This window comes from Megascapheus bottae, chromosome 25 (assembly GCF_031878675.1).
Source record: "Megascapheus bottae isolate mThoBot1 chromosome 25, mThoBot2.hap1, whole genome shotgun sequence".
NCBI classification, from domain to species: domain Eukaryota; kingdom Metazoa; phylum Chordata; class Mammalia; order Rodentia; family Geomyidae; genus Megascapheus; species Megascapheus bottae.
This window is the reverse complement of record NC_143533.1, coordinates 975,461-998,647: the sequence shown is the minus strand read 5'-3', so window position 1 is coordinate 998,647 and position 23,187 is coordinate 975,461. Positions and strand designations below refer to the sequence as shown.

The 23,187-nt window shown below is 48.9% G+C and overlaps 1 protein-coding gene across 1 annotated transcript; it reads left to right on the top strand.

Moving 5' to 3' along the window:
- The first annotated feature begins 1,581 nt into the window (after positions 1 to 1,581).
- Cdr2 (cerebellar degeneration related protein 2) lies at positions 1,582 to 21,018 on the top strand. Its single transcript, XM_090357830.1, has 5 exons — positions 1,582 to 1,999; positions 11,648 to 11,760; positions 19,130 to 19,278; positions 19,543 to 19,701; positions 20,160 to 21,018. Exons 1-5 carry the CDS (start codon positions 1,921 to 1,923, stop codon positions 21,013 to 21,015), a joined length of 1,356 nt encoding a protein of 451 aa, XP_090213956.1. The 5' UTR covers positions 1,582 to 1,920; the 3' UTR covers positions 21,016 to 21,018.
- Positions 21,019 to 23,187: the final 2,169 nt, after the last annotated feature.

Genomic DNA, 23,187 nt, shown 5'->3' with positions numbered 1-23,187 from the left:
CTAGAATGTTTAAAATATCACATTGCTTGGCTGTCAGATTGAGCTCTCCTCTCTTCCCTTTGCCTGATTTTCTTTTTTCCATTCTCTCTCTCTCTTTCCCCTTCCTCCACCCCTTCATCTCTTTCTTTTTTCCCCCCAGTCCTGGGGCTTGAACTCAGGGCCTGAGCACTGTCCTTGGCCACAGAACCACTTTCTTTCTTTTTTTCCCTGTGTATGTGGTAGTGAGGAATGGAACCCAGGGCTTTGTGCATGCTAGGCAAGCACTCTACCACTAGGCCACACTCCCAGCCGCCAGGGAGTTTGTTTAAGCAAACGTTTAATTCTCAGCTTCGTTCTGGCAGCGCTCTCCTTAATTGTGATTTACTGAATTGCCACGTTTGGGGTGAGGGGGATGTGTTTGGACTCCGTGATGTGACAGGTGGTATTTAACCAACTCCTCTCCCCTCTCATTTTCTCCGAGTTATAAGCTCTGTTGTGAACATCATCTTTTCGTTTTAAAGTGTCAGCCTCGTGTGTGTGTGTGTGTGAGTGTAAGTGTGTGAGTGTGAGAGTGTAAGTGAGTGTGACTATGTAAGTGTGTGAGTATGTGTGTGAGTCTGTGAGTGTGCGTGTGTGTGAGTGTGCGTGAGTGTTGTGAGTGCGTGTGTGTGAGAGTGTGTGTGATTGAGTGTGAGTGTGTGTGAGTGAGTGTGTGTATGTGTGTATGTGTGAGAGTGTGTGTGTGAGAGTGAGTGTGTGTGAGTGTGTGTGAGTGTGAGAGTGTGAGAGTGTGTGTGGGTGTGAAAGTGTGTGAGTGTGTGGGTGTGTGTGAGTGTGTGTGAGTGTGTGTGAGTGTGAGAGTGTGTGAGTGTGTGTGAGTGTGAGAGTGTGTGAGTGTGTGGGTGTGTGTGGGTGTGTGAGTGTGTGGGTGTGTGTGGGTGTGTGTGAGTGTGTGGGTGTGAGTGTGTGAGTGTGTGTGGATGTGTGTGTGTGTGGGTGTGTGTGAGTGTGTGAGTGTGTTGAGTTAGTGAGTGTGAGTGTGTTTGTGAGTGTGTGTATGTGTGTGTGTGTGAGTATGTGTGTGAGTGTGTGGGTGTGTGTGAGTGTGTGTGAGTGTGTTGAGTTAGTGAGTGTGTGAGTTTGTGAGTGTGTGTATGTGTGTGGGGGTGTGTGTGTGAGTATGTGTGTGAGTGTGTGAATGTGTGTGAGTGTGTGCGCATGCGCGCCCCCGCCAGCCCTCGGGCTTGAACTCGGGAGGCTGAGATCTGAGAACCCAGGTTCGAAGCCCACCCCTTGTGTTACCCTCAACCTCTCCGCTCCGGGAAGTTCCGTCGACGGGCCGGGCGGCCGGGGCGGGGGGGGGGGGGGGTGGGAAGCGACCGCCGCTCCCTCACGTGGGAACCCCAAACTCACAGGGAAAAGAAACCCGCCCGACAGAAGGGGCGGGCGCTTGACCGCACCCCTTCCCTCTTTCCCCGCCTTCTTTGTTTCCTTCCGAGCTTCCATTGGCTAATGGCTCCGGAGCCGCGGGTCTGAGATGAGACACGATTGGACAAGATCGCTGCCGGTCATGGAGCGGCCCGCTCGCGATTGGTCGAGGCGTCGCCGGGGGTTTGAATCTCAGCCCCGGTCGGGGAGGGTTCTGCCAAAGTGCCACGTTGGGGCCAGGCTGCGGCGAGGGGAGCCGGCTCCGGGGCGCCGGTGGGGCGCCGGAGGGGCGCCGGCTCGGGGCTCCTCGCGCAGTCGGCGCTGCGGCGAGGCGGGAAGCCTCCACCGGCGGCAGCGGCGGAGCGGGGCGGCCGGGCGGGCGAGGCGCCCCGCCCGAGGGCGGCTCTGGCCGAAGGCGGCGGGGCCGGGACTCGGCCCGGGGCGGCGGCTGAGGCGGCGGCGACTGAGGTGGTGGCGGCGGCGGCAGCCGCTGCCCCCGTGGAGCCCGCCGGGATGCTGGCGGACCACTTGGTGGAGGAGTTCGAGATGAAGGAGGACGAGCCGTGGTACGACCACCGGGACCTCCAGCAAGGTGAGGCGCCGGCGCCCGCGGAGGGCGGGGGGCCGGGCGGCCGCGTTTATCCGCGGCGTCCGGGTGCGCGGTGCGGGGACCGGAGCGCGCCCACCGGGAGGCGGGGCCGCACCCGCAACCTCGCCGGTGCGCCTCCAGACTGCACCCCGGACCTCTGCATCCACCCCCAGACGGTCGCTAATGCGCCTCCGGGCTGCACCCCAAGCCACCGCATTCACCCTGGACTGTCATGAATGCGCCTTCAAGCTGCACCCCAAAACCACCGCATTCACCCCTAAACCAGCGCTAATGCGCCTTCAAGCTGCATCCCGAACCACCGCAAATGCGCCCGCCACCCCCGGGCGAGCGTGCTCAGGGCCCTGCTTTCAGTCCCCTCTTCTGAGATTGAGTCCATTGAAGCCCCGCCGCGCGCCTCGGGAGGCAGAGAGGGGGTGAACCCGTATACCCTCTCCAGATGCCACGGCAGAGGTAAGGCGGGTGCCCCCGCTTGGCACTCCAGTGTGGTTTGATGGGAGTAGTCGGGGTGGTTGTAGGGCGTCCTACAGGGTCTTCCTTGATCTACACCGGCCACTCTAGGGAAAAGTAACTTTGGTTGTCCCATTTCCCAGAGGAAGAACGTGGAGACTCAATGACTAAGCTGCCGGCTTAAAACAAATGTGGGGATCAAGTGTTCTTGGCCCCACACTCCAAGAACGGGGGAGCTGTGGGCTCTGTTCACTCCCCTTTTCTCTTTCTGACCATCCCAGCGGCCTGCATTTTCAGTGGAATGTTAAACTTGTCTTTTCATCGCTGTGCATTACTTCACCAGAGGGCAAATGAAATGATTTAAGGGCACCTCCTTTAATTTGGCATCTCTGACTCAACCACTTAAAATTAGCCTGAGCTGGGCATCTGTAAAGCCTAGCTACTCAGGAAGTTGAGATCTGAAGGTCAAGCTGGAAGCCAGTCCAGGTGGACAAATCCAAGAGACCCTGTGGATCAAAAGCCAAGCAAGGCGTGCAAGTCTCCAGGTTCAAGCCCTAGTACTGGTGCATGTGCACCTGGACACACATCAGCCTACTTTGATGTGCTTTTGGTGTCTTCCAGCTCTGAGTCAGGAGCCAGTACCCTCCTTCCTCCCCTTGACATATTATCTAGAGGGAATTTGTGGAAACCCCTCCCTCCCCATGTGCCGCACACAAATTCATACCACAGATGCCCATTTAATACCCCTCTCTCCCAATAAGTATTACAGATGACAGTTAGACAATCCAACAATTATTCTTGGTAGAAGTAGGTATTGTTCCAGGAGCTAACATTTCACTTCTGAGTCTAGAGCTGTCTTGGTACTCAATCCTCAGGCACATTTTTTAGGGGTCTTCTGCTTGAACTTTTCTGTGAGCATCGGTTTTATTTACAGTATGAACTTGCAGTGGAAAGTACCATCTCATTTAGTTCACTGTTCAGTCATCTAGCTCAGTGTTTATTCGTGCTATGCTTGAACTTGGCAGAAAGAAAAAAAAATGTGGGCTGGAGTGACTGACTCATACTTGAAAAGACAAAAACAAATGACAAGCCCCTCTGTCAGGGAGAAGGTGACGCCGGTTCTGTCAGTTCAACATAGGGCAGGCAGTGTGCAGTCTTCCTCTTTGTCATAAATTCCAACAGGCATACTTTAGCCTTGTCCCCAGAAGCATTGATGACCTACTTTGATACTTAATTCAGGACTAATGAAACACCCTCAATTTGCAACATTTGCTTTCGTAAAAGCAATTTCTATCATCGAGATTGGATCCATTTCTCACCTGTATTAAAGAAGCATACAAAATCTTTAACCTTTTTGTTCTGATCTTCCACATTTAGCATATAATACTTATCCTAATAGGAGCTCTGTTTAAGTATTTTTTGAACTGAAGCACTCATGCAAGATTATAGTGTTCATGGCTCTCTTCCTTCAGGTGCTGCAATGCATGGGGTTTCTCTACCCACGGCCCCTCCCCTTATCAGGCACAACCATGACAGTTCAGTTGGGGTTACATGTGGAATTCTTCACCTCTGATCAAAGGGGAGTCATCAGATCTGGAGGTTGAAAAAATATTAGTGAACTTCTGAACCTCTTTACTGCCAGTGTGTAACTGGAGTTTGCAACCCATTATCCATTATCATAATGGACTTTGCCAGAACCCTTTATATTGCAACCAACAGTGAGGTGGAAGGGAGACTTTGACTTAGTAGATAGGAAGTTCCACTCTTGTGAAAGCTTGTGAAAAGCCTGTGCTGGTGCCTCACTCCCACAGTCACAGCTATTTACAAGGCTGAGATCTGGGGAATCTAGGTTCTAAGCCAGCTAGGGTAGAACAGTTCATGAGACTCTATCTCCAATTAACCAGCAAAAAGCTGGAAGCAGAGGTGTGGCTCAAGTGGCAGAGCACCAGCCTTGAGTAAAAAAAAAAAAAAGCCAAGTGAGAGTACAAAGCCCTAGCAAGCCTCAGGACAGAAAGAAAAAGAGCCAGATGCCAGTGGCTCATATCTGTTATCTTACTCAGGCTGAGATCTAAGGACTGCGGTTCGAAGCTAGCTCAGGTAGGAAAGTCTTGGTGAAACTTATCTTCAGTTAACCATTTAAAAACTGGAAGTGGCATGGTGGCTAAAGTAGTAGAGCATTAGCCTTGAGCACAAGGAGTCTCGGGGACAGCACACGGGCCCTGAGTTCAAGGCCCACAACTGACAGAGGGAGGGGAAGAAAGAAAGGAGGGAGGGAAAAGAAAAGAAAACAGGGTGGGGGGGAAAGCTTGTGAATATGCTCCTCAAAGAATGACAGTGGCGGCATAGAGAAAGGAGCATCTTTTCCCCAGTTTGTTAAGGAAATAAACACTGTCCCAAGGTTTGACACGAGCGAGTGCGCATGCTCGGCAAGCCTTGTCTCCCTCAGATACTCGTTGCTCCTGAAGCTAAACCTCTTAACAGATTTTAAAGCTTATTCATTTTTCAAGGATATGTTAACTCCTATAAGCCAGTTGTTCATCTAGGGACCACAGTGCCTGGCCAGCCACAGGATGGGATAGGCAGCTAGGACTCCTGTCTCATGGGCTAGGAGTTTTAGGAATCTGTCCACCTGAGAAGCCTCATGCCCCTTTTTGCTATGTGCCCACTGCAGTACCTGGCACTTTGGAGGTCTGCAGTGGATATTACTAACTGGCTGCAGATCTGTCCTTTCATGTTGACAGATTAGCAGGTGTACTGGAATCCCTCCCCTCCCCTCCCCTCCCCTCCCCTCCCCTCCCCTTTCCTCCCCTTCCTTGTCCTGGGGCTGAACTCAAGGTCTGGGCACTGTCCCTGAGTCTCTGTGCTCAAGGCTAGCACCCTACCATTTGAGCCACAGCACCACTTCCAGCTCTTTCTGTGTATGTGGTACTGAGGAATGGAACGTAGGATTTCATGCATGCTAGGAGAGTGCTCTACCACCAAGCCACATTCCCAGCTTGACTGGAATTTTCATCCATGTGTAGTCTGTTTTGTTGGCTTGTGTTTTGACCATTTTCACTGCTAATGAGGGAAGCTTGTTTGTAGGAAGATGCTTAAAACATGAGGCAGGATCTTTCTGCCTCAGCTGCACTGGGCTTAAACATGTGTGCCATCCACAACAGATCGGGCTTCTTAAAACAACCTTAAAAGATCCCTTTCACAAAGTCTTACAGCTGCTGTGGTTTTTTTTCTTAGCAATATACCCTGTTATCTAAATAGATTTGTCTTTGTGTCAAACCTTGGAAGGGCATTCTTGTTAAAAATCAAAATTGCTGGACCATTCTAAGCTTTGGCAGGTTCCGCTGTCCCATTTCTCCCTGGTATGAAGGCAGTGGGGGAAGCCCTTTCTTTGCCTTCAGAGCAAGGTGGGAATGGTCAGAGTCACTCACAGCTGATAGGTTCTTCTCTGGAGCAGCAGAGTCCTCTGTGTGGGCAATGCTGCGTTTGCTTTGAAATGTGTCCCTGAGAACAAAATGGATCATCTTCAGAGACTGCATTTTCTTTTAGGACAGGTACTATTGTAATTGTCATTTTGTGAGCATTGCAATCTCAGAATAAGGATTTGAGTTTCAGGTATATGAATTCACAGATGAAATCTTCAAAATCGTAACATTTCACTTCAAACATCTTCATATCTTTTTTTGGCTGTGCCTAAATTTGCCGAATCACTGTATGGAGAGGTATTCAAACTGACTGCATGCCGGGCACCAGTGACTCACACCTGGAATCCAAGCTACTTTAGAAGATCTGAGGATCACAGTTCGAAGCCAGCCCAGGCAGGAAAATCTCTGAGATGCTTATCACCAATGAACCAGCAAGAAGCCAAAAGTAGAGCCGTGGCTCAAGGAATAGCAACGAGGTCCTGAGTTCAAGCCCCAGGACCAAAACAAAACTGACACTTATTTTTTGTAATGTTTATATTCAGATTTTTTTTTTTTTGCTTTCCAATCATAGTAACCTTGGCAACGAGTGAAACAGAAGCGTCACAAATGACGCATTTGACTTTGTAATAGGAAAAGCTTTCAGCCTTGCTGTTATTGAATTACCGCTTACACTGTCCCTGGAGTTTTCTTAAGAAGCTGAAGGAAAATAAGAAGATAATAGCCGTGGAATTTTAAGCTTTTTAAACTTTCTTTTAGAAAATCACTCAGCTGCTACTGCTATTATGCTTACCTAAGGCATAAGACTCAGTGAATATCTTTTTAAAACTAACAGTTTACATTGTTAAAATATTACAGCTAAGGATTGTAGTTCAGAGCTTACCTGGCATGTTTGAAGAACATACATACACGCGAAGATTGATGAATGGAAGAATACATCTGACATATGAGGATACTGACCTCCAGTTCTCAGGCCTGTGATAAATCCATAGTGTGTGCGCGCATGTGTGTGTTTACACACATACGTACGTACCCTTCTGGGACTTGAACTGGGGGCCTTAGTTTTTTCACTCAAGGCTGGCACTCTACCACTTGAGCCATATTTCCACCTGCAGCTCTTTTTGCTGACTAATTGGAGATGAGTCTCAGGGATTTTCTCTGCTTTGGATAACTTTAAACAGCCAAAATCCTGAGATCCTTAGATTTTAGCCTCCTGAGTAACTAGGATTACAAGTGCGAGCCACCGGTGCCCAAAAATCGATATTTTTAATGTCTCCTAAACTAGGTCAGTTTAATAAGATTTAGAAAAGACAACTGAATGAAAATTCTTACTGTCAAATAGAGAACAGCTGTGCCAGACCTTCAAACTATCATTTTCCTTTTCTTTTGTGCGTTAATTAGAAAATACAAAGGACATTCAGCCTTCTCCTCTTCCCTTTACTAATTATGTAGAAAACCTTGTTGGCTTAGTGCCAGCTTTCGGCTCTTTTTGGTTATGGAAGCCAGATGCTACACAACAGGAAATACTTTTCTTTTTTTAAAGCCTCAAAACAGTCCGTAGTCCTTAAACTAACAGATGAAGTCATATCCTATTATACAGTGTAACTTCACAGGCCCTTTCTTGTAGTTGAGACTTGACTTGCTAGAATTCTAAACATCTGATGAAATATGCAGGAGCCTTTTGAGATCCGGTTCCGTAGCCAGGTGGGGCCTGATTGAACTGGAAAGGAGGATGGATGGACATAAGGATAAGTGTCAAGTTCTTTTCTATTCACTCTGCTGGAGCAGCGCCCACTTGGCCCCTCCTCTCTGCATTGCAGAAGCAGCAGAGATGGCCAGTCTGCTTTTGAGCAGCATAAGCAGTTCGATGGTTGGTTGAAAGTGTTGGAGGGTGACCTCAAGCCAGCCGAAGAGGTATCTATCAGCTCATGATCTCACTGCTAGTGTGACTCAAGTAGTAGCTCAACGCCCCGAGTTGAATCCCCCAAGCCACTAAACAAACCAGTAAATAAGAAACAAGTTTTTCCAGGCATTAGTAGCTCAAGCCTGTAATCCTAGCTACTCAGGAGGCTGAGATCCGAGGATCTTAGTTGGAAAAAGAGCCCCAGCAGGAAAGCTTGTGAGGATCTTATCTCCAGTTAAGCACCAAAAGCCAGAAGTGGAACTGTGCCTCTAGTGGTAGAGCACAAAAGCTTAGGGACAGTGCCCAGGCCCTGAGTTCAAGTCCTAGGACTGACATACACAGAAAGAAAAAAAAAAAAACCAACCATTTCCAATATAGAAATGACCAGAAAGAAAACCTTAAGCACAGGCAATGCTTTTATGCATCTATAATCAGTATTGCTCTGTCTTCAAAGTAGCACGGAAGTTTCCAAGTAGATTCCTGCATATACATTGTGTACTCTATGAATGCAAAAATAATGCTGTCATCTTCACCCATAACACCTCACTCTCTCACTAGTGAGTGGGAGACGCAAACCTTGCCTGGATTGCGTGTGCATGCGGGGGCAGTGCCACCTCTAAACAGCCAACTAATGGGACTGTAGCGTCTCATCACTGCAAGGCTAAGTACCTCAGGTAGAGAACTTTGTGTCCTCTACTGGGAATAAAGCAGGTGTGTGGGCATCTGGTCCAGGTGCCTCCCAAGCACGCACGTGTGGACAGCCAGATCGTGATGAGGGAGACTTGGAACCTGTGGCCCCAGGAGTTTCTGTCTTGCCTGTGACTCAACCGTGTAGTTTCGGTCTCGCTGTTCAGCAGCTCTCTGTGCTTCAGGTCCTCTCATCTACAAAGTGAGGCTAAATGGCTTATAAAGATGGAAAGATTAAGGACTACAGACCTGACTCAAGTGCTAGAGTGCTGGCCTTGCAAGGAAAAGGCTATCAGAGTCCAAGGACCTGAGTTCAAGTCCCAGTACCTGCTCAGAGAGATAGACAGACAGACAGACAGATAGATAGATAAGATGGATAGATGGATGGATGGTATGGATAAATAGTATTGTCTCTAATGCTTTGGATTTGTACTCATGTTTTGAATACAAAATGGAATTTGATTGACTTGTTAGCTGTATATTAATAAAGCAGCGATCATGTAGTTTAAAATCATGTACTTAAAAAAGATAATGTTTTTGTTGTTGTTGTTGTTTTGGGGGGTTATTTTGTTTGTTTATTTGTTTTTGCCAGTCCTGGGCTTGAGCTCAGGGCCTGAGCCCTGTCCTTGGACTTTCTCAAGGCTAGAGCTCTACCACTTGAGCCTCAGCACCACTTCTGGCTTTTTTCTTTGTATGTGGTACTGAGGAATTGAACCTGGGTCTTTGTGCTTGCTAGGCAAGCACTTTAACCACTAGGCCAAACTCCCAGCCCCCAAAACATGCTGTCTTAATATTGTTAGTATTGAACCCATACCGATATCATTATTCAAAATGTTGTGAATTTTTTTTTTTTTTGCCGGTCTTGGGCTCTGTCCCTGAGTTCTTTTTGCTTAAGGCTAGTGCTCTACCACTTAGAGTTACAGCTTTAATTCCAGTTTTCTGGTGGTTATTTGGAGCTAAGCATCACAGACTTTCCTGCCTGGGCTGGCTTTGAACTGTGATCCTCAGATCTCAGCCTCCTGAGTCATTAGAATTATAAACATAAGCTACAGTACCTGGTGTAATATCTAAGTGAATGTGAGTGAGCCACGTGTAATAGTTTATACCTGTAACTTCAGCTGCTGGGAAGGATAAGACAAGGGGTTTTTAAGGTCAAAAAAATATATATCTATATATATATTTCACAAGACCTTGTCTTTTTTTTTTTTTTTTGCCAGTCTTGGAGCTTGAACTCAGGGTCTGGGCATTGTCCTTGAGTTTTCTCAAGACTAGTGCTCTCTACCACTTGAACCATAGCAGCACTTCCGGCCTTTTCTGTGTATATAGTACTGGGGAATTGAATCCAGGGCTTTGTGCATGCTAGGCAAGCACTCTACCACTAGGCCATGCTCTTATACTCTGCCCCACACCCCCACTCCCACCCCCAATTTTTTTTTTTTTTGGCCAGTCCTGTGGCTTGAACTCAGGGCCTGAGCACTGTCTTTGGGCTTTTCCTCAAGGCTAGCACTCTGCCACTTTAGCCAAAGCACCATTTCTGGATTTTTTTCTATGTACGTAGTACTGAAGAATTGAACCCAGGTCTTCATGCATGCTAGGTAAGCACTCTACCACTATCCCAAACTCCTGGCCTGCTTTCTTTTCTTTTTTTTCCAGTCCTGGGCTCAGGCTCAGGGCATGAGCAATGTGCTTGAGTTTTTCAATATATGTGATACCAAGGAATCGAACCTGGGTCTTCATGCATGCTTGGCAAGCACTCTACCAATAGACTAAATTCCTTGGACCCCCTTTTTCTTTTTTAAAGAAGACTTAACAAATATCTCAAAAAAAGAAAAAACGTACATGTATTTTTATATCCATCTTACCTGTCTACTTTGATGGACAGACAGATGTATGTGATATAAAAGAAACAAATGGAAGATGATGAACTTTGTCTCTTTGTTTCCTAATGAGTGAAAGCTGACCAAGTAGAGGAGAGCTGGTCCACTTGGCTAAACGTTGCTAGGTAACACTTTCTGCTTTTCTGTCACTCAAGGTTAAATTTTACCATCTGGTTAGGTGTTAAACCTTGTTGGTTGGCCTTTAAAAATGGACTGAAAGGGCCAGGAGTATGGCCTAGCTCCCCCAGCATGCATGAATCCCTATGTTCAATTCCCCAGAACCACATACACAGAAAAAGAAGTGGTGCTGTGGCACAAGTGGCAGAGTGCTAGCCTTGAGCAAAAAGTGTCCAAGAACAGTGCCCAGGCCCTGAGTTCAGGCCCCAGGACTGACCCCCCCCCCCAAAAAAAAAGACTAAAAGTTGGGCGAGGTAGCTCACACCTATAATCCTAGCTACTCAGGAGGCTGAGATCTGAGTATCACGGTTCAAAGCCAGCCCAGGCATTAAAGTCCATGAGACTCTTATCTCCAATTAACCACCAGAAAACTAGAAATGTCCCTGAGCTGAAGAGCTCAGGGACAATGCACAGGCCAAGGGTAAAGGGGTAGGGCAGTAGACTTGAGCTGAAGAGCTCAAGACAGTGTCCAGGCCCAGAGTTCAAGCCCCATAACAATAACAAAAAAAAGAAAAGAGACTAAAATCATGTAGTGATAGCTTGTCTTCACAAGTTTATAAAAAATATTTATGACATTTGTGATATCCCTGCCAGGTTATTACAACATTGACTTTTCATCATCCCTGGGATTTCTCCGGAGGCATCTGAAGTGGGTGTTGGTGCCAATACGCTTGCATTCCCATTAGCCAGGCTCATTCTCTAAACTTCAGAGATTTCTGGAAGATTCTTTTTTTTTTTTTTTTTTTGCCAGTCCTGGGCTTGAGCTCAGGGCCTGAGCACTGTCCTTGGACTTTCTCAAGGCTACAGCTCTACCACTTGAGCCTCAGCACCACTTCCGGCATTTTTCTATGTATGTGGTACCGAGGAATCGAACCTGGGTCTTGAGAAAGCCCAAGAACAGTGCTTAGGCCCTGAGTTCAAAGCCCCAGGACTGGCAAAAACAAACAACAACAAAAAAGAACAGGAAAGAGTATTCAGCTGCCAGTGGCTCCACTTGAGTCACCTTTTAAGTAGAGCTTGGATATCGTCTTGGGTCCCGGTGTTGGGCTGTGCTTCGAACTCAGTTGAGTGAGCTGGTGATGTGAGCTGCTGGTATTCTAACAGTCACGTGTTGTGCTAGATCTCCAGCTTGCTGCCGAGCTTGGGAAGACGTTGCTGGATCGGAACACAGAGCTGGAGGATTCTCTGCAGCAGATGTTCACAACCAACCAGGAGCAGCTGCAGGAAATTGAGGTAATTACTTCTTGCAGAGAGGGCTGGGTACTCAGGTATGGTATGCTGCTACTGCAAGGCCTGTCTTATGTCACTTGGGGTTCAAAGTAGCCCTTTAGCGGGGCGCTGGTGGCCTGTAATCCTAGCTACTCAGGAGGCTGAGAGCTGAGGATCACGGTACAAAGCCAGCCTGGGCAGAAAAGTTCAGGAGACTCTTATCTCCACATAACCACAAAAAGCCGAAAGTAGCGCTGTGGCTCAAGTGGTAGAGAACCAACGCTCAAAGATGGTGTCCTGGTGCTGAGTTCAAGCCCCAGGACTGGCCCAAAAGAAAACAGTAGGCATGGGCTACAACATGAAGCATGGTGGCTTCTCTGACTGCACCCGTTTAGTCAGGGGACCCCTGAGTCGCCCCTCACTGCCAGCTTGTTCACACTGGTGCAGTGTGGATTTTTGGGCTCTCCAATAACCTGGGACAGAACGTTGTGCAGGAGTCACAGTCACTGTGTACAGGGGACCTCAAGTCACACACCTCCATTGCTGTCATCTTCAGAGCCCCTCTTAAACTTTATAAAGGTCCTTTTCTTCATATAGACCGTAGATTCATTTTTATTTTCTTCTTTGCTTAAAACTTCCTTTGTGTGTGCCAGTCCTGGGACTTGAACTCCAGGCCTGGGTACTATCCCTGAGCTTTTGTACTTCCAGCTAGTGCCCTAACACTTAAGTACCACTCCACTTTTCCTGCCTAGGCTGGCTTTGAACCCATTCTCTTCAATTTCAGTCCCAAGGAGCTAGGATCACCGGTGTGAGCCACCAGCCATAACATACATACAAAAAAGGTACATGCTAAGTGTCCAGTTGGTAAATTTTTACAAAGTAAACACCCATGCAGCCAGTACCCAGATAACATTTATCAGCTCAGCCAGCCACTGCCCTCCCCCCCCCACCTGCATGCCAAGACCGACACCCTGCTTTGAACTTCATTTACATAAGTGAAATCGTACACGTTTTTTTAAATTTGTTTTTTGTTTTTTATTTTTGTTTTTGCTAGGGACTTGAACTTAAGGACCCAGGCACAGCCCCTGAACTTCTTTTGCTCAAGGCTAGTGCTTTACCATTTGAGTAGCATTTTCTGTGTATGTAATCCTGAGGAATTGAATCCAGGACTTCATGCATGCTAGGCAAGCACGCTACCACTAAGCCACATTCCCAGTCCTTCTACAAGTTTTATTGTTGTTTTGTTTTTAGGTTTTTTGAGGTTTTCTTTTGTCCTGCCTGGGGCTTGAACTCAGGGCCCTCTCCTTGGACTTTCTCAAGACTAGAGCTCTACTATTTAAGCCACAGCACCACTTCCAGCGTTTTCTATGTATGTGATACCAAGAATATTTATGTGGTATGCTAGATAAGCACTCTACCACTAGGGCAAACTCCTGGACCTGTAGACAAACAAGTTTTATATGAACACTTTAATTTTTTGGTGCTGATGGCTAATCAAGGACATGTACAGTCTAAGTACATGTTCTGTCACTGAGCTATGCCCTAGCCCTAAACTTACTTTCTAGAATGCTTACTGGTATTTGTCGTCTTTTAAAAGTAATACACTGATGGCTCATGCCTGTAAACCCTAGCTACTCAGGAGGTTGAGATCTGAAGATTGAGGTTCAGAGCCAATCTAGGCAGGAAAGTTGGTGAGACTGATCTCCAGTTAGTCACCAAAATAGCCAGAAGTGGCTGTGGCTCAAGTGGTAATGTCCTAGCTTTGAGCAGAAAAAACAAACAAACAAAAAAAAAACTAGCTGGGCACCAGTGGCTCATGCCTATAATCCTAGCTACTTAGGAGGCTGAGTTCTGAGGATTGAGGTTCAGAGCCAGCCTAAGCAGGAAGGTGTTGTGAGGTTTTTGTTTCCAATTAACCACCAAAAAGCTGGAGTAGAGCTGTGGCTCAAGTGGTAGAGCACCCAGTCTTGAGTGGAGTCTGAGTTAAGCCCTAGGACCAGCACACATGAAAAGGAAAAGCTGAAATAACCCACTGAAAGTAATCATCTGAGGCTGGGAGTTTGGCCTAGTGGTAGAGTGCCTGCCTAGCATGCACAAAGACCCAGGTTTGATTCCTCAGTACCACATACATAGATAAAAGCTGGAAGTGGTGCTGCAGCTCTGGTGGTAGAATACTAGCCTTGAGGAAAGCCCAAGGACAGTGCTCAGGCTCTGAGGTCAAGCCCCAGGACTGGCAAAAAAAAAAAAAAGAAAGAAAGAAATCATCTCCTGGCTTCAGAGAAGCCTGTTCCTGTCTTTTATTCAAGGCTAATTTATTCATCTTGAGTTTTGTTTGTAAGAATCCAGAGTCAGAAGCTAGGAACTGGTGGCTCACACCTGTCTTCCTAGCTACTCAGGAGGCTGAGATCTGAGGATCATTGAGCTAGCCTGGGCAGGACAATCCATGAGACTCTTATCTCCAACAAACCACCAGAAAACAAGATGTGGTGCTGTGGCTGAAAGTGGTAGAGGGCTAGCCTTGAGCTGAAGAGCTCAGGGACAGCACCCAGTCCCTGACTTCAAGCCCCCCAACCAACCACAAAAGAATCCAGAATAAGATCATAAGACCTGGAGCCCACTTCTATCTGGTGAATATAATGTAACCCTTCTATTAATTACAATTATATATATATATATATATGTATGTATGTATGTATGATCTGGAGCCCAGGCTGGGAGTGGGCAGTCCTGAGCCCCGAGACTGTCTTGCCTGAGTTAGAGGCTGCAACTCCAGACTGCTAACCTGGCAGGGTCTTTGTCCCTCCAGGTTTCCTGTTGCACTCCAGGTTACACAAGACTTCCTGAAGGAACTTTCTGGGAATTCTAAAACATTCAACGCTTCCTTGATCTGCTTTCTCCCTATCACAACCTTGAGAGCTGCTGCAGCGTTTATTCCTGGGTTTTTTGGACATAGTAGGTAATTGACAGACCCTCACAGGGTGCAGGGACACACACCTGTAACCTTAGGAACCTGAAGGAGGAGGATCTTGAGTTTGAGGCCAGCCATAGTAAGACCCTGTCTCAACAACACACCAAAAACTTGTTGAAAACATTGGATAGAGAGTTTACAAAACTCTTCCAACTACTCCTCAATGGTGGGCTTTTTCCCCTGGAGATTTTTCTGGAGCACTGGTGTATGAGTTAGGAGTTTTAGGCACAAGCCCTCAATTTTATTGGCAAATAGCTGGAAGAATTTCCATGTGTGATTGGGATTAGAAGTGGCTTTTATTTTTTTCCCCCCAAATTATATTTATTTTATGATAACAATTCTTTTTTTTAATTGTTGGGATAATTTATGGAGGGGTTACAGTTACATTCATCAGGTAGTAGGTGTATTACTTCTCACACATGGATTGATACCCCGTCTCATGTTTTTTGTCCCCATTTCTCTCCCCCAACCCCTTGCAAGTGACTTTTATTTTCATAGTCATGTTCCCCTGCCCCTAAGATTTCCTACAGGAAAAATAATATTACTTTAATCAGGGGAAAGAGATGTTTTCTTTCAAAGTGTATAGGAAAAGTTTTTTCACTGTTGTGGAGTTCATGTTGATTCTGAGTTCAGACGATTTGGGGTTTTTTAATTCTTGTTGTAAAGATAATCCAAATTTCATCTCCTCCCCTCCCCTAGTCCTCTGAGGACTAGAGGTTGAACTAAGTGCGTCCTGCTTGCTAGGCAGTTGCCCTGCTACTTGAGCCAGATCCTCAGTTCAAGTTTTAGTTTGTTTTTCAAAAAGGGTCTTGAGCCTTTGGTCAGCTTCCCTCAGACCTAGATTTATACACTCCATCTAAATGGCGAGGACCAGAGGCATATGCCATTAACCCAGCTAGTTTATTGAGATAGGATCAAACTACCTTTTACCTGGGTTTCTTTGAGCCTCCATCTTCCTATTTCTCTCCCGAGTAGCTGGGATTCTACACAGAACGCTGCTGAAGTTCTAGACTTCGATATCTTGCCATGCCATCAGCATTTCTGTGTTTCTGCTGCCTCACACCCCTCTTCTGCCCCCACTGTTAGGTTTGAACTGTTTCCTTTTCCTCCTCAGGACAGAGGGCAGATTCCTTTGAACCTGTTTGCCAAAGATTCTGAGCTAAGAGAGAAGAAAACTGCTCGGCCTGTCTGACTCAGGCCGAGCCAGAGGGCCAGCTTGCGTCTGCCCTTTCCTCCGGGCTTGCTCACACAGCGGTGGCTTTTCCAGTCAGCAGCCAAGTTCAGCCCCTTGGTGGATCTTGGAAAAGGCTTTTACAATTAGTTTTGGTTTAATATAATAAGATTATAACTCCTGCAAGGTGAAACAGGCTCCCTGCTATTCTTCAGATTATCTGGAAAGCTAAGTCCTCTAAGACCACAACATCACAAGTTCTGAAAAGAGTCCATTGTATTTTTTTTTTTTTTTTGCCAGTCCTGGGCTTGAGCTCAGGGCCTGAGCACTGTCCTTGAGCTTTCTCAAGGCTAGAGCGCTACCACTTGAGCCTCAGCACCACTTCTGGCCTTTTCTATGTATGTAGTACCAAGAAATTGAACCTGGATCTTTGTCCATGCTAGGCAAGCACTCTACCACTAGGCCAAAACTTCCCACCCCATGTTCATTGTATTTTTATCACAGTGTTCATATCTTAAACAAGAGAACTTTCTGAAATAGATCTTTTTTTTTGTATTTTAGTGGAGTCTTAAAAGAGTTCACTTGTATATTGATTTCCACAGCCTGAAGGTGGTGCCTTGGAGCCAGTGTGCGCTGCATCCTCAGACCTGCTCTGAGAACATAACAAAACAAACAAAACAGAGGGCCCGTTGTCACTGCGAGTGCAGAGTTCCATAACACTTTAGGAAGTGTGTTCGAGTGACTCAGTAATGCGCATGCCTCGTGTCTCTTCTCTGTGGCGGGGGTGTCCGTCCACAGAGGCCTGGCTGGCATTGGGAATGGCTTTCAGGTGGCCCGAGCAGAGTGGGGCATCAGGGCAGCTTACCACTGCCCTGGAGACAGCACGGGGCAGGCTTAGAATGAGCCACGTGACAGGTTTCTGGGGAGGGAGGGGCGTAAACAAGTGGGCTCTGCTTCAAAAGGCAAAACTCTGCCGGGCGCCGGTGGCTCACCCCTGTCATCCTAACTTCTCAGGAGGCTGAGATCCCAGGATTGCAGTTCAAAGCCACCCCGGGCATGAAAGTCCATGAGGCTCTTATCTCCACTTACCCTTTAGAAAACCGGAAGTAGCCCTGTAGCTCAAGTGGTAGAGCTTTGAGCTAAAGAGCTCAGAGACAGTGCCCAGGCCCAGAGTTCAAGCCCCACGTCTGACCAAAAGCAAAACCTCACCAAGACAGATACCCCATGGTGTGGGGACTAGCAACACGTGTTCTACTGGAGCAAGTGATGTAGGGGAAAAAACCAAGGACATCCAAGGGCAAAACAGCTCCCGACACACCTGCGATTCAAACACCTTTATAGTGTTAGCATCCCGCCACGCAGGTGCAGACCAGCGTTAGTCCTCTATCGCCTCTAGAGTTCTGGAAAATTCCCCCTGCATCCATATTTCATCTGCCTAGCACGCCTCACTGAGGGGAGGAAAGGAATATTTTCAAGTAAAATTAATCAGGAACTCTCCACTTCAGTCCTTATTTCTGTTAAAGGTATTTTGGTTTAACTTTGGTTTTGTTTTATTTTATTTGTGTGTGGGGTGGGTATTGGGCCTGGGCCTTGAACTCAGGGCCTGAGCACTGTCCCTGAACTTCGTAGCTCAAGGCTAGTAGTTCTCTACCACTTGAGCCACAGTGCCACTTGCAGTTTCCTGGTGGCTCATTGGCGAGAAGTCTCACAGATTTTCCTGCCTGGGCTGGCTTTGCACTTCGATCCTCAAATCTCAGCCTCCCGAGTAGCTAGGGTGGCAGGCGTGAGGCACTGGCACATCTGCTTTTCTTTTCTAGTTGACATAAATTTGTAACATGAGGGGTTTCACTGTGACATTTCCATACTTTACCCCCTCTCCCTTGAAACCTCATTCTCAACCTGCCCTGGTGAGTTGAATTGTGCTCTGGCCCCTCAGTATCCCCTCCCTCAACACCCAAAAATCTCTTTTCTGTTGAGGTTAGAGTTGTGTGCTTTGTAAGCTGATCAGGGCTGGCTTGTTGAGCTCCTTGCCCAGGAAGATCGAAAATAATTTTATTGGGAATCCTGGTTTTGTTTTGGCTGGGCTAAGATTAAGCTCCAGGCCTTGCATTGGCTATACAAGTACTCTACCACTTGAGCCATACCCCCTAGATGTTTTTGCTTTAGTTATTTTTCAGGTAAGGCCTTACTTTCTTCTCAGCCTGTCACTGAACCCTGGCCCAGCCAGTCTCCACCTCTCCTGTAGTTGGAATTCCAGGCATTTACCACTGTGCCCAGTCTGTGGTGATTTTGTTCTTTTCTCAAAAGAAACGAGTTGATGTCAAAGAATAAAAATATATATTTGAGGGGCTGGGAGCATGGCCTGGTGGTAGTGTGCTCGCTTAGCATGCACAAAGCCCTGGGTTCGATTCCCTGGAACTACATACACAGAAAAAGCTGGAAGTGGCACTGTGGTTCAAGTGGCAAAGTGCTAGCCTTCAGCAAAGAGTGTCCAAGGACAGTGCTCAGGCCCCGAGTTCAAGCCCCAGGACTGGAAAAAACATAAAAATACACACACACACACACACACACACACACAGAGGAAAGTAGAGCTGTAGCTAAAGTGGTAGAGTACTAGCCGTAAACAAAAGAGCTCAGGAATAGCACCCCAGGCCCTGAGTTCAAGACACATACACACCCTCAAAATTACATGCTTCCTGGGTCTTTGTCCTGATTCCCAGCATTGAGCTCCCAAACTTGTGGAATTTTCTGAGTGGTAAGAGCAAGATTCACTAGAGGATCCTGCTCACCGTAGCCTCTGGGGATTGAGTTTTTGTCATCAGTGCCTGTGCAGTAAAGCTCTCTTTGTGTGATTTTTGTCTTTGTGGACACTTTAGGAATGTAATGCCTTGAGCATTTGAACTGGGATCATAGGCATGTGCTACCACAGTTGGCTTATAGTAAAACTTTTTCCTGTGTGTGTGTGTGTGTGTGTGTGTGTGTGTGTGTGTGTGTGTGAATGTGAATCCTGGGGCTTGTGAACTCAGGACTGGGTGCTATCTCTTAGTGCTTTCACTCTATCACTTCAACCACTGCTCCGCATCATGCTTTTTCATGATTAGTTGGAGCCTCCCAGTTTTCCCGCCTGGGCTGGCTTTGAACCTGGCCTTTTGGGGTTGGTGCACATGCCACTGTGCTGGGAGCAGGCCGATGTTGGAGAGGCAGAAGATGACGTCTTTCCTGGCCACCTCACAGCTTTCCCTCATGTCTTACAGTATCTAAGCAAGCAGGTAGAGCTTCTGCGGCAGATGAATGAACAGCACGCCAAGGTATACGAGCAGCTGGACGTCACGGCGAGGGACCTGGAGGAGACCAATCAGAAGCTGGTTGCTGACAGCAAGGCCTCGCAGCAGAAGATCCTGAGGTTGGTTTTGCAGACCCGAGGGCACCAGCCTCAGTGGGTACAACGGAAGGAACTTAGTGTCATTGGGCCTGAACCTGGCTGCAGAGGTCGTGGGTCCATGGAGGTGGAGATTGAAGTTAGTACCTTGAGAGAATGGAGATTAAATAGGAGCCTTTGCCAAGTAGGAAAGCCCGGTCACGAGCGGCTTATAGCTAATCTGTCCTCATTGCTTCTGCTCTTGATTTAATATGACTAGCCCCGATCCGCTTGTGTTGTTCCTCACAGCCTGACAGAAACGATCGAATGCCTGCAAACAAACATCGATCACCTCCAGGGCCAAGTAGAGGAGCTGAAGACCTCCAGCCAAGACCAGAGGCAGAGGCCGAGGGAGGAGAGGGCAGAGCCCGCCTTCCCGTGTCTGAAGGAGCTGTACGACCTCCGCCAGTAAGAGCGCGCGGCCTGAGCTGGGAGCGTGGCCCGGCGGGAGTGCTCGCCTTGCATGCATGAAGCCCTGGGTTCGATTCCTCAGTTCCATATACACAGGAAAGGCTAGACGTGGTGCTGGGTCTCGGGTGGTTAGAGTGCTAGCCTGGAGAAGCTTGGGGACGGTGCCCAGACCCTGAGCTCAAGGCCCAGGACGGGCGGGGGCGGGGGCGGGGGTCTTCGTGTGTGAGTGACAGCTCCGCGCCTGAACGCGGGCCTAGCCTTCTCTCCCTTCCACTGAAGGCACACCTCCATTTTCAGCCTTTTTTTTGGTTGATGGCGGTGGCGGTGATGGGGTTTCCGCTCTGGGCTCTGCCCCTTGAGCCACAGCTCCGCTCGCCGCATTTCATGGTTAACTGGAGAGGACTTTCCCGCCGCGGCTGGGATGACGGCGCCCCCGCCCTCCCCCTTCCCCGCAGGCACTTCGTGTACGACCACGTGTTCGCCGAGAAGATCGCGTCCCTGCAGAGCCAGCAGAGCCCGGACGAGGAGGAGAACGCGCACCTGAAGAAGGCGGCGGCGGCGCTGCAGGCGCAGCTGGGCGCGGAGCGGCGGCGGCGCGCGGCGCTGGAGGAGGAGCTGGGCCTGGTGCTGGCCGAGAACCGCGAGCTGGAGCTGCGCCTGCGCGGCGCCGACGCCTGCCGCGCACGCGCGCTCGAGCTGGAGGCCGAGGTGGCCGAGATGCGGCAGCGCCTGCGCGCCGAGCACCGCCTGGCGAGCGGCGGCGAGAAGCTGGTCCCCGACGCCCTGTTCGCGCCGCTCAAGGAGCCCAGCCAGAGCCTGCTGGAGGAGCTGTTCCTGGGGGCCCCCGAGGCGCCCCGCAAGCCGCTCAAGCGCAGCAGCAGCGAGACGACCCTCAGCGGCGCGGCGGGCGCCGACCTGGTGAGCGGCCACGAGCAGACCTGCATCCGCCGCGCCCGGGCGGTGACGCGGCGCGGCGTCTCCCTGCTGCACGAGGTGGACTCGCAGTACAGTGCTCTGAAGGAGAAGTACGAGGCGCTGCTCCGGAGGTGCCAGCCCGAGCCGGACTCGCTGTCGCACAAGGCCGTGCAGACCTCCAGGGCCCCGGGCCCGGAAGCGGCCGCCGCCAGCCCCCCGCCGGAGCCCCGCGCCCCGGAGCCCCGCGGCGGCTCCCCGACCCCCGGCTCGCCCAGCTCGCCCCCCGAGTACAAGGCGCTGTTCAAGGAGATCTTCAGCTGCATCAAGAAGACGAAGCAGGAGATCGACGAGCAGAGAACCAAGTACCGCGCGCTGTCAGCGCAGCCCGGCGTCTAGCCGCGCCCGCCCTACGCACACTGTGAACCCCGCGCAGAGCAGGCACCCAGGCCCCGAGTTCGAGCCCCAGGACCGGCCCCAAAGCAAACCCGGAGCCGCAGCGCGTAGAGTCCGATTCCTTTCCCCGACTCGAGGGGGCCGGGGCTGGGGCTGCGGCTCCCGTAACTCCCGCCAGGACGCCCCGCTCCCGCACACTTTTAATTTAAGACTATTTAAGAAAACAGGCTCTGGTTAGTGTATATATTTTTCTAAACGCCCAATAAAGCTGACCATGGAAATGAACGGCTGGGTCTCAGGGTGGTTACAGGCCGCCGCCACTCCCGGGGCGGTCCAGCACCCGCCTCCTTTGAGAAGTCCATCTTCGTTTTTGTTGACAGCACTGGGGCTGGGGCTCCACTTGCCGCGTCTGCTGGTGAATTGGAGTCGTGCCCAGGGTGAGATCCTCAGGTCTGACTCCCGGGTAGCTGGGATGACAGGCATGAGGCGCTGGTGCCTGGCTCGTTTTCTTATCCTGGGTCCCTGACCTTTTATGCTCGAGGATGTTGCTCTACCACAGAAACCACGCTGCTTGCAGCTTTATGGTTAGAGACAGGAGTCTGATGGACTTCTCTGCCTGGGTTGGCCTCAAATTGTGGTCCTTAGATCTTGGCCTAGTGAGAAGCCACCTGTACTTGGATTCAAGATGTTTTTTTAAAAAAAAGATTAAGGGGGTTGGCCGGGAGTTTGGCCTAGTGGTAGAGTGCTTGCCTAGCATGCATGAAGACCCGGGTTCGATTCCTCGGTACCACATAGAAAAAAGCCGGAAGTGGTGCTGAGGCTCAAGTGGTAGAGCTCTAGCCTTGAGAAAGTCCAAGGACTGGCAAAAAAAAAAAAAAAAAAGATCAAAATAAGAACACACATATATAGACTTCTACCCAGAAAGAGGGGCTTGTCTTTTTTTTTTTTTTTTTAAAGCCTGTGAGTCTTTCATTTTCAAACACCTCTCATAAAGAGATCTTGGCTTCACTGGCTCACACATGTAGTCCTAGCTACTCAGGAGAAAGATCTGAAGACCAAGGTTTGATGCCTGTCGGGGCAGGAAACACCATAAGACTCTGATCTCCAATTAATCAGCAAAAAGTCAGTGGTGGAGTCATGACTCAAGTGGGAGAGCTCCAGCCTTGCACACACACAAAAACAAGTCTTTTCACATCTAAGCTAGTTGTGTATACGAAAGCTGTAAGCTACAGGTCCATGTATCTTGTTGGATTCTCTATTACTGTTCATTTTTTGCCAGTCCTGGGCTTAAGCTCAGGGCCTAAGCACTGTCCTTGGATTTTTCTCAAGGCTAGAGCTCTACCACTTGAACCTCAGCACCACTTCTAGCTTGTTTCTATGTATGTGGTACTAAGGAATCAAACCCTGGTCTTTGTGCACGCTAGGCAAGCACTCTACCACTAGGCCAAACTCCCGAACCCTACAATCCTTATCTAACTACTGTGGTATATCCACAGTAGTGGCTGTGAGAGTAAACATGTTTTCTTGGTCCTATTTATCAAGAATATCTCCGCTATGGGGCCCGGAGTTTGGCGTGGTGGTACCGAGTGCTTGCCTAGCATGCACAAAGACCCGGGTTCAATTCCTTGGTATTGGCATACATAGAAAAATCTGAAGTGGTATTGTGGCTTAAGTGGTAGAGTACTAGCCTTCAGAAAGCCCAAGGACAGTGCTCAGACCCTGAGTTCACTCCCCAGGACAGGCAAATAAAAAAAAAAACAAAACAGCCCTTCTTTAATAACATGTCAAGCCAGGTGCCAGTGGCTAAGGATCAAGGTTCTAAGCCAGCCTGGTCAGTAAAGTCTCTGTGACTCTCCATACTCAACATCTAACAGAGGAACCGTGGCTTAAGTGGTAGAGCTCCAGCCTTAGCAAACAAGTTCAGGGTTCAGCCCCCTAGGTTCTAAGTTCAAGGCCCACACCCAACACACAGATTTTGTCAAGGAATGGAGCATCTTTTATTCTATCCATTTTCCACTTTGCATATGCCTCTTTTGGGGGGTCCAGGGCTTCGCAATGGCTCTAGCTTTGAGTACCTGTTTGTTTTATACATACTCGAAGGTGTGCTGCACAATGCTAGCTGTGTCAAGAACTCAGAGGCCTCGATCTCACTTAGCATTTTCACTCAGTGCCTGT